This window comes from Loa loa (assembly GCF_000183805.2).
Source record: "Loa loa unplaced genomic scaffold supercont3.208, whole genome shotgun sequence".
Classification (NCBI taxonomy): Eukaryota; Metazoa; Nematoda; class Chromadorea; order Rhabditida; family Onchocercidae; genus Loa; species Loa loa.
In genome coordinates, this window is record NW_018108388.1 from 30,858 (window position 1) to 42,097 (window position 11,240).

The window sequence follows — 11,240 nt, forward strand, 5'->3', positions numbered from 1 at the left end:
AAACAATTATCACAGTACAGAGTTATATCAATGTATAAAATGTAATTCTATAGCAGAAAGTTTGTCGGGACCGAAAATTTTCAACCTTTTCTTTTTGTTTCGAGAAAAATTGAAATAATTGAGCAAATTATTTAGGATTTACTAAAAATTTACACAAGTGCACGAAATTTAATCCTATTAAGCAAGCAAAACACAACAAATTACTACCGTACCTTTTTGAATAAATACTGCAAATTGACAATGAATGGTGAATTCAGAAATAAAAAATACAGTAAAATCACTTAATTATCACAAGATCATAAAAATCTACTCTATTACTTGCCCTGTCAAAATGCTGTCGATATGTTTCAAGAAATAAAGATAACTGGAAACGAGAAAAACTAAAACTGGTATATGAATAATTAAAGATTTTTATAAAGTATGAAAAAATTTATCAAAATGATGTTCTGTTAACTTTATCACTTCGCCATATCATTGAGGATGTGACGTTGAGAAAGAACTAAATCTTGATTAATAACGAAAAAAATCAACTAAAAAAAAAAAAACTAATCACAGTACAAAGTCATATCCATCAATGTAATAAAACTGCCAAAGTCACAACCCATGGTATTGGAAAATGAAAAACACTAACTAAACAAGTTTCGCTAATTATTATAAACGATAAAAACATTACACAGTAGCATAATTTATGCTTATCGTTTTTCTGATAATTTGACTCAGAATAATCCTTAGATCCTCACGCATTTCGCATTCCACCAAACGACACATATTCAACGCATAATCTTGACCAAGATTGATGAGCTAAAATAAAATGGAAAATAATACTTCTAAAATCACGTTTAAAATTCATAAGGAAATATAAACATTTCATCGATTTATTAGAAAGATTTTCAAATAATTTTAACTTCTCAAAAAATGATCACTAATTTCGTAACTTGAAATCACTCTATGTCTTTATTCAACAATTTATTCATGTGATGCATACTTCAAGTTACTGGAAAACGTTTCGGCATGGTAGTACTGAGAAGAACGCTGAGATTAAATCAAGAAAATAAGACCATTTTAGAATTAAAAAATTTCAATCAAATTGTACAACAAGATGAGAAGGGTATCTAGAATCCTAAGCTCTTACACCTAAGCTCGCTGCCTTTTTATTTATTCATGTTACCGCTATTACCTGCGTTGAAGAAAATGTATCCGTTTTTTCTAGTAATAAATGTATTACTGGAATCCAAGCTTGTCGGTGCTGCTCGGATTTTAATTCTGAATAGTAATCGAGTGCATTCTCTACGACCCTTGAAAAGATATTGTTGGTCAAAAGAGTGATGAAATTATTAGCAAACTGAGGGAACAGATTTATATTTAATGAAAATCATCCCTTTAATTCCATTTCAAATACTTGTAACCTTTTTTGACAAACTTCAACCAAGAGATATTAGATTTCATCTGCCTGAATATATCTAAATTTCATTTCATCCAAAGTTACGAATAACAGATAAGCCATTGCTGAAGGAATAAAATAAATATATTAGAAATCAAGCAATGAAATCAAGGAGTTATATGCAAACCTCAACAGTTTCATTTTGATAGCAATTTTCTGTTGCACTGATGTTTTTCTAACATCAATATATAATCTATACAATATATTAAGAGCAGTTCGTACACTACGTGTTTCTTGTCTCAAAAGATTCGGTTTACTTCGACCTAAAAATATACTTTATGTTTTACTACCATATCGTTTGCATGATCTAAATATTTTAGGAAGATTTTTCCATGCAGAAAGTCTTGGTGTCGGACTATTTGCAGCCCAAATGAGAAGTTATCCAGTATTTTTCATCAACTTCGATATGCTCTTTTAGTTTTACACCGCAGTTTTTATGACTTCTCAGACGTTTTGGGACGGAATTTGGAAAACATCGGAGGAAAGTAATTAACATTAATTATTATCATTACCTGGAAAGAACTAAGCAGAAAAGTGAAGGTAAGGAGAAAAATTATAAATATATCAAAATTTCCATACAAGATCGGCGTATGTGGCAGTCACGTAGAGTATCTAATATTCTTTTTTAATGTATTTGACAATTTTTTTTATATTTTGAAAGAACTTTTAACGAACCTTTAAAACCAGCTTTCCACAGCAACGTACGTTGAGCATTGTTGCCATTAAATTTTTGAGCAAGAGTATGAGAATCGAGAAGACATTCAACTATTCGTATGAGATGATCCACATCTACAATACAATAAAAATGCCAGTTTTTACTTCTGAAAAGTTTTAAATTTTGCAATTTGAAAAACACTGTTTTCAGTTAAAAATATATGAAAAATCTAAATGATTAATTTTCAAAAATCTATACAAACCATTAAAAATTAGATTGGATTCCTTTGAACAGGAAAACCTTTATCAAAATATATTATTATGAAATGAAACACTATTTCAAAAAGCCATGAAAAATCACAACTGTCTTTTACTATTAAAAAAGTCTGGATCTTTATAAAGTTGCTTAATAAGGGTACTGCTTAAAAATGCTCATGAAGTGGTACCAATGTATTTGTACAGGCCTTCATTCGTGTTTTCTAAAAATCCGTTTTCCATATTATCAACAACTTCGTGTTTAAAATCTCCATTTGGTAGTTCTTGTCCAGCAAGTTTACTATCTGATTCTCGTTTTGTCGTTGTAGATGAAACTGCATTTGTTTTCGCCTCATCCTTGAAAAGTGTTGCTAGAGAAAGTGGTTAATATAAAGAAATATTAAAAGCAACAAAAAAATATTGGAAATCAACTACGACCTATTGCTTATTTTAAGAGACCACTGTGAGATAATATAAGATCGATCTGAATTTTAAAAGAACTTCAGCCAAAAAAATTAACCTTTTTCATGGACTCCTGGCCGAATATAATACTACTTACGGCATCGACCAATTCCAATTGTACAACACATCGAACCAGTAATGTTGTAAACATTGCATCGCTACTGCTGCAAAACATGCTTTTCAATTACAGCAAAAATCGAAACTTACAAAACGGTAGGCCTTTTCCAGCATAGTTTAAGACAAGTAATTTTTTGGTCTCATGATATGGAAAGTTATTTTATTAATTTATAACTAGAAAAACGGGTAATGCTTCAACTAAATGCTCTGAAGAATGACAATCTGAATATAATACAGCCTAATTTCTGTAGACTGTTCAGCTAACCGACTTTTATCCATAAAAATTTAATTCCAGCTGTATTAATCTAAAAACAATAATTTAGAACAGCAGAAAACGTGATGGTAACCTTGAATTAAATACTAATTGGTGAGTACCATCATTACAGGCTTGGTAATTCTCACCATTTGGTATGGCAAACGCATTTAGAACATCCGGTTCCCATGTAAGTAGCCTGTTAAAAATTTTCACTTCAGGGTTTTTAAATTTTTAGCGTCCAATCGTCCAGGACCGTAAAATTTAAATCTTTAAAAGCTTTGTTCAAAATTAAAATTCATATCCGTCAAAGAAATACTCGTGACATTCCTTTATATTAACACTGTGATATTCGGTTCTCCTATTCATTCTCAACTAATAAAAATATTAATAAAATGCCACCACTTAGAAGAGGAAGTCTTTCAATTTTCACTATCCCTACTTATACAGAAATAAAGTGTGGAATCAAATCTATAAAGGAAAACAACATATTAGCTATTAGCTTCTTAACCAACGCTATACTGGTGAACGTAAGTCGACAATCAAATAACAAAGAGCAAAAAAAAACTCACGAATGAGGAAGTGTTATATTAAAAATATTAGCGATTAAGACAATCGTTTCATCCCACATTTGAACCGTAAATTTGGATCCATTGAGAAGAAGCAAGCTTTCTAAGCAATTAATCGCTGAACGAGCCAACTGCTCATTTTCTAAAGAAAATATATAGTGTAAAGAAAATGCATGTATTTCATTTACAGTGCATTACAACTAAATAAGCTAAGTCAGCAAAACCTTGATTAAATGTTAGAGTGAAAAAATTGACAAAATAAATACTCTACAAATTTTTATGGATCAATATGTGAAACATCTAGTATTGTTTTCAGTAATTTCAAACTGGTAACAATAACACCTTGCTGGGCACACCAGTACAACTGTTCGTAAATATTGGTTAATAAAATTGTTGATAAAACTGGATAATATTGAGTAAAAACATCAACAACAGCATAAAGAGCATGGTTGCATGTTGTTCGCATCCATTCTCGCTTCTGAAACAAAAATATTCTTAATCATTTTCCGATGTGCAACTAAGGAAATTTATGAACATCACCTGAAGGCTTTTTGTAAACTCATTTGTAAGCTTTTTCTAAATTAACAAATTGCATCAAGTGAATTCTACAAAAGTGCATTATGCTCACCTCATTTTGTTCTTCAGCCAATTTCATAACATCGAAAATCCGAAAAGCAACCTGGAATAAATCCCTCCACCATTCATTCTTGAATTCTGTTCCGAAAGTTTTCATAATCTCGAACATAACAGTCAAACTTCTACAAAAGTAATATAACTAAACTCAACAGAGAAAATGGTTCACTTCGAATTTTTTTAAACAAAAACATAAAGCAACTTTCTCTTGAATAAAATATAATATATAACTATTTGATATTTTTCATGCACAAACGATTTCTAAATCAAATGGATCAGCTATATTGTCATGCAGGTAGTTGTTGTAAAAGTTTCAAGCGAAATAATTATCAGGAATCAAGGACGTTAACAGAAGCATATAAATTCTTTTTCGCTATGCCAGTAAACAATTTTCGATTAGACTTAGACTTAGAGAAATCATTTATTCTAAATCCAAACCAAAACAAATCTTAACAGTTTTCTAGTAACATATTAATGAAAATAGCATCAAAATTTTTTTGAAACATAGCTATCTGGATATTCCATCCATTAGCAGCACTACCATATATCAGTTGACTACATCGATGAGGACTCATAATTATCGATTAGTGCTAATCTATCAGTTATTTAGCTGATAAGAGGAAGGTAAGCCAGAAGATACCTTGTTCTGACATCCAATTTACATCTTCCGATAATACACGATAATTCGAACATAATTGGAAACCATCCACGTAAGAAAATCCGTTGAGCATCTTGCAAATTTGCACTATCCTCCCACTGATGCTCTATGAATTGTTGCTGATTGCTTGAAACGTATGTTGCACAAAGTCGTATCAATCGAATCGCTTCCATGGATATATCCGGAAAACCCGTATTGCACGCGAACTCTGATAAACATTTGATAGCATCTTGAAATGAATCCAATGCATTGCCGAATTCAGTAGCAAATACGGTAGCTGAAGAGTTACTACTTTCCAGATGTAATTTAATTCAAATATTTTAACAAATTCAATATTTCAATGATGAATCTCTTCTCCTACCTACCGATTTTTTTTCCTGTCTTTTCCGTCACTAGGTATTCTAACCATCGACATACCATAACAGTAAAGAAAAAGAAACATTCTCAAACTAACTAATTATAAAATTGGTTGTCGTAAATGCACTTTCAACGATTCCTTCATCGTTCAGTCCAGCTGCCATTGTAAAAACGGAAAATACGTTTTTCCAACCGGATATTATCTTGTTGTAATGTGTGTTTACCATATGACTAATACATTCGACAACTAATTCACGGGATTGGAAAGCTCTGAAATTTGCCATCATTTGTCCAATTTTCCTGTTTCAGAAATACTTAAATAATCAAAAAAGCTCCATAAAAATAAACATAATTTTAAAAAACTGAAGATCAAGAGATTAAAATATGTAAATCAAGTAAGTTTAACCAAGTTAAGGAGTATTTACTTCAGCAGTTAAGAAAGAAACAATCGAGTGAAAATAGAGAATAATATTCTACCTATTTCTGTTCATGATAATCTCAAACGGCCTCAAAAAATCCTTTTGGAAGCGGAAATTTGGTAGTTCCCCTCGTTCCAGAAATTTCATCGATAATTGTCGCAGTGCATCAACAGCAAAATGTGATATATTTTCATTCGCATTACAGCCTGCCTAAAAATTTTTGGAAGCTTAATATATAGCAAAACTGAAAAAATTGAACACAGAAAACAACTGGCACTAATAAAGGCTTGAAAAAGAAAAATTTTACCTTGTTGAAATGTTCTCCTAGAATAGTCCATATTCTGGACCACTGCAAACGGATACGATTCATATTATAAAATGATATTTCAACTATCTTTTGCAACATAAACATTCGTGGATTGCCATTCGCTGATAATTCCTCTTTTGAAACTTCACACAAAGCTCGCACAAAGTGCACAACAGCATCACCATCCAATCTTGACGACCCTTGAAATATCCTAAAAGCTGTTCATTTGTGATTTAGAACCCGTCTTACGAGTGAAAACAGAATTTGGAAAAAAAAATCTGTTGAAACATGCTTTTAATTCCACATCAGCCAAAGTAATAAAAAAGACATTCAGTTAAATGCTTGAAAATATTGGAGAATGATGAGTGAACGCATGGAAAAAAAGAATCATTTTTAGTTACCTATCGACGGCAACAACAACACTCTGCGAGGTAGTTTCGCCCAAGCATTCTTGTAACATCCGTTCATCCACGTGAGTTGCACTTTTCAACCCATCTATAAAATTCAATAATTGATCTATTTAAAGTGAAAATGTTTACTTAAACAATAAAACTTGTGAATAATGCAGTTAGTAATTAATAAAATGAGATTTGAATTACGTTGAATGGAAGAACCGCTAACAATCGAATTATTGGAAGCTTTAACACCAGTGCCAATCATTTGGGCTAACTCTAACTGAGAAATGCACTTGAGTACCTGAAATTTGTGCTGAAAAATTTTCTAAAATAATCTTACCAATTGACAAAAAAACAAAGGATTATGACTAACAAACTTTTTATTTCCCTCTCCACTTACACTCGAACTGACAACTGAATAAAGATAGTGGATGAAGAATGCATCAAAAAACGTTCCACATTGTGATTTACTTTAAAATGTTGAATATAAAAAAAAAAAAACCAACATCAATCCAAGATTCATCCAAACAATTTCCATCTTCTTCGCCAACAGCTAATAATAATTTAATTGACTCAATATTTTTCGATTTCATTTCCACCATAGAATTTTTCGCAGTTAATAATGTAAATCTGGAAGTTCATCATAAAATACAATGCAATACGTAGTAGGTAATATTCAAACAAATGAAGCAGCGAAAAACATACAGGAAACCAATAAAATTGAGGTTTATAAAGAAAACTATAATATGTTAAACAAAAAAAATCAAACATTGAATAAAGAACCTTGCTAATGCCTGCATAAAAGCATTTCGTTCCAAAACTAAACGAAAAATGCAGGCGATTTTGATACCAAGACGAAATCCTTGCAAACACCAAAATATAACACTTTCATCTTCTGAAGTCTGTAATCCAATACTGAAAGCTGCTAGACAAGGAGTCCAAGCGATCTAAAAAGAGACTGGATTGACGATTTCATCAACACTGAAAACGTGAACGAAAAGCTCGCAGTGATAGTGAGAGAAAAAAAAAACTGTTATTACTAAAATTTGCAGTTATGAATTTTCCTTATATTTCCAATTGAGTATTAAATTTTAAAAGTGTACTTGTTATGATCTACAAAAATTTTAGATTCAGATTACCTTAAACATTGGTCTGACATGTTCGCAGTGTGAAGCAGACGTAAATGCAGCTTCGTAATGTGACGCAGCTTCCATCAGTGCTCGAGCTGTTTGAGCCATAGCAGCTAATTCAACATCTTGCAATAATTTACGCTGTCGTTCTGAAGTCGCAGTTGGATCTGCATAAAAATTGTGCATTCCAATTTTAAAGTTCATTCCATTTTTAACTTGAACAAAATTAAGTAATATATCTCCAATTTATTTTTTCTAAAATTCCACCTTAAACTTTAAACCATAAATGAATTACTTTGTTTGGGTAATTTATTGAGTCCTGGTTTCATCTTAATCTCACGTCCTGCAATTTCGTCGTATATGTCGGAGAGGTATTCCTGTGGCAGATCAGACTGATCATTTATTCCTCTGTTCATTGCTATATATTGCTCTTTTGTCATCTTATTTCGTACCTAACAATATCCAAAATTTCTTTTTCTGTGTATTGAATAAGAAAGAAAATTTTGAAAAGAAAATCGTCAATGTAAGAATGGATAAGCTCGAACTTGGCAAAACTTGTTTGCAAATTCGTACTTCTAATTCTAAAACTTCATCTTTAAAGTTCAAAGAAATATCAGGATGCAGGATGGACCTATTGTCTGAACAAATATAACAAAATGCATATTTTAAACAGTGTCAACTGCAAAAGAAGGCATAAGGAAATAGAAATCAGAGCAACTGATAATTAATAAATTCTAATCTTTGGCCTGTGACATTCCGATCCGTAGTGTGACCAAATCAAAGTATCACTGGTATATCGACAGATTCAACATAATAAATAAAAATCTTGCCTGAGGGCTGTGCAAATCAGTTGTTAACATGATGATTGAGTATGCGAGAACATATGCTGTATCGGCAGAGGCGAAAAGACCAAGGCTTTAAATTAAATTTCTCTTTTAAATCCATTAGAAATTATGAAAAGAAGAGTCTCTATATTCAATGAGGTCTTTGAAACATAAAACTGATTTTAAGCCGAAATTTAAATAAATTACTGAATAAATGCGTTTCATACATATCATAATTCATACTTTGGATTGCATTCACAATATCGTGATGCGAATTTTTCCATTAACCGGTCAATTTTCTGAGCCTCACCAGGAAGACGAAATCCATCTAAGAACAACCGTAGAGCAGTAACGAAATCTCTATCCGAAAAATTCATTTGATCTACATAAGCATACATCACTCGTTTGTTGAAACTGAAATTTTCATAGTTTTTAGCTTCAATAAAAAAAAAAAAAATACTGATTGGTTCTCAAAGCCTTCATAAATCTCCTAAAAAATCCGTGAAAGCCTGACAGTTTTATGGTCCGAATTTCCTTTAGACAACTAAGAAAGCAAGTTAAAATGAACAAAAAAGGGTGTCGCATTTATTTATCCTTTTCAAGAGACCGGGGGGAAAATCAGTAAGTAAAGGAAGGATAAACAGAGGAAATAAAGATTTCGATTAAATTACGCAAAATACTGTTAATAACTTACTCATCACCATCTCCAAGATAATCACCAACAACGGTCTTATCCAATCGATCTTCGTTGTGGAAGAATGCAGCAATATCTTCCGGTTTAGTACCGATTAAATTTCTTTCTTGCAAAAACTTCAAACCTTGACTCGTTTTCCGAGCGAATCTGAAATATGTAACACATTTGGAATTAGAAATTTATTCCATTCATTCTAATAATTTTAATCTTAAAATATAAATTCTGCGGCACAGCTGATGCTAATATGTGACGGCAAAAGAAAACAAAATACCTACAGATGAATTCCATGCTCCATTGTTTCCTTCTTTTGCTTCAGTTGCTCAAACTGATGCACAGTTGAAGTTTGTGGCAACGCCGCTTCAGCCGATGATACATCCATACTTTCCGTATCTGGAAATTATCCGAAAATAATATTCTAAAAATGCATCTTCATTAGAGACTTTTTCGACTGAAATGCCTAAAGTCCTTTTCAGTAAAATGTTTTAAACAAATTCTCTAAGAAAAGTTCACAAGCAATTCGTATCAGTTCCTTAAGCGCCACAGCTTACATTTCATTTTTCAAAATTTTCCAAATATTTCTAGGCACATCCAAAAACTGTTTCTATTATGTGGAATGGAAAAATTTGGATTAGTTAATTCACAATTTGATTTAACGCAGTCACTCCGACCTAAGTGATAAGATTTTGAAACTGAAAATTTTAAATGTCTTAGATATTCAGGATTTCAAAAGGAAAAGTTTTGGAAAATTTTGTTTGAGAATATACTTTTCTTAAAGGTTCTTCATCAGAAATGAAGACAAACCGTCAGGAATATGTCGACTGGAGCTAATATCATCAAACCAATCAACCATACACTGCAAGCATTCAACTAAACATTCCAATCCCAGGATTCTCATAGATCGTTCACGCTGTTTTTGTAAAACAGCAGCTGAACTTCCGTAATCAGATATAGATCCTCCCTATAAATAAAGATTAAGATCATCGCAAGCGCTCGAGCAAGCTGTTTTAAAATACTGTTTTAAAAATATATTTCTCTTCTTTTTTAAAGCAAAATACAAAGCAATAAAACTAGGTTAAACAACATCATTTCAAAAATGCTTTTTTCAAGAAACTTATACGAGAATCAATACGGAGTTTCTCATGTACATATACATATAAAATCGTTCAAACATTCATAGTATATTCAAACAGTCCGTATCGCTTTTAAATAATATTTAGATCATTCATAACGCAATTTGACTATTCACAAAATAGTTCATTATCAATTCAAACTGTCCGTACACATTCAAAACGCATCTGAACTTTTTCAAACACGTTCTGATCGTAGAAATAAGCTTCTGTCATACACGAATGACGTATTTAGGACGCAGAGAAACGCTTGGAATGTAAAAAAAGTGAAATATATGGAAATATGTTTAAAAAAAAGAAAAAATTAGAAAGTAAAACATATACACAAATTCAACCATACAAACAAGTCCGTAACGCTGCAAATAACTAAACACTTAATCGTTGATAGCCTAGTGAAAATGTCATGAAAGTTATTGGGTATTACCTCAAACAGTCTTTCTAAAGTGGAAAATTTTAACATACACAAACCTGTGCAACTTTGAACAAACCATCAATGATACGTTCGAATATATTGGTTGCCGTAAGATCGCAATCATAATTCACGTAAATATCAACCATACTTTGTGGATCTTCGCAGATCTTCTCCAGAGTATTAATTACAATCCATTTATGTTCAAATGAACTTGAGCTACTTTCCAAAATTGAGAATATAATTTCCTTGAAGAAAACCTGGAAAATTAACGCTATTTATATTCGTATGTTTATTTTTACAATAAATATCTTTCCTCTTATATCGCAAAACTTTCCTTTATTTTTCCAACATTTGTTTAACAAAACTTGACAATTACTGCTAGCTGACATTGCCAAAATTAAAGTGAAATATTGCTAAAACAATAAAAAGTTTGTTGAAAATGCTAGAGTTAACTCGTCATATCCCAGAAGTTACTGTGATTTTTTTCCTTCCTTATTTTTCCAATATTTCCTTAACAAAACTTGACAGTACTC

General features: G+C 31.5%; 1 protein-coding gene across 1 annotated transcript in view; it reads right to left on the minus strand.

Annotated features, from left to right (window-relative positions):
- Positions 1–557: 557 nt before the first annotated feature.
- Positions 558–11,240, minus strand: part of LOAG_18152 (hypothetical protein) — a gene marked incomplete at its 5' end in the record, with an annotated part of 13,718 nt that continues 3,035 nt past the window's right edge. The window contains 26 exons of the mRNA XM_020450818.1: positions 558–801; positions 1,178–1,295; positions 1,569–1,704; positions 2,117–2,230; positions 2,542–2,707; positions 2,871–2,976; positions 3,277–3,381; positions 3,755–3,893; positions 4,094–4,229; positions 4,380–4,509; positions 5,025–5,319; positions 5,497–5,669; positions 5,877–6,028; positions 6,126–6,336; positions 6,527–6,620; positions 6,725–6,821; positions 7,027–7,150; positions 7,304–7,467; positions 7,660–7,817; positions 7,946–8,102; positions 8,481–8,565; positions 8,718–8,888; positions 9,169–9,315; positions 9,444–9,558; positions 9,970–10,126; positions 10,764–10,964. Of these exons, the coding sequence (XP_020305454.1) occupies positions 670–801; positions 1,178–1,295; positions 1,569–1,704; positions 2,117–2,230; positions 2,542–2,707; positions 2,871–2,976; positions 3,277–3,381; positions 3,755–3,893; positions 4,094–4,229; positions 4,380–4,509; positions 5,025–5,319; positions 5,497–5,669; positions 5,877–6,028; positions 6,126–6,336; positions 6,527–6,620; positions 6,725–6,821; positions 7,027–7,150; positions 7,304–7,467; positions 7,660–7,817; positions 7,946–8,102; positions 8,481–8,565; positions 8,718–8,888; positions 9,169–9,315; positions 9,444–9,558; positions 9,970–10,126; positions 10,764–10,964 (3,783 nt within the window). The remainder of the gene's footprint in view (positions 802–1,177; positions 1,296–1,568; positions 1,705–2,116; positions 2,231–2,541; positions 2,708–2,870; positions 2,977–3,276; positions 3,382–3,754; positions 3,894–4,093; positions 4,230–4,379; positions 4,510–5,024; positions 5,320–5,496; positions 5,670–5,876; positions 6,029–6,125; positions 6,337–6,526; positions 6,621–6,724; positions 6,822–7,026; positions 7,151–7,303; positions 7,468–7,659; positions 7,818–7,945; positions 8,103–8,480; positions 8,566–8,717; positions 8,889–9,168; positions 9,316–9,443; positions 9,559–9,969; positions 10,127–10,763; positions 10,965–11,240) is intronic.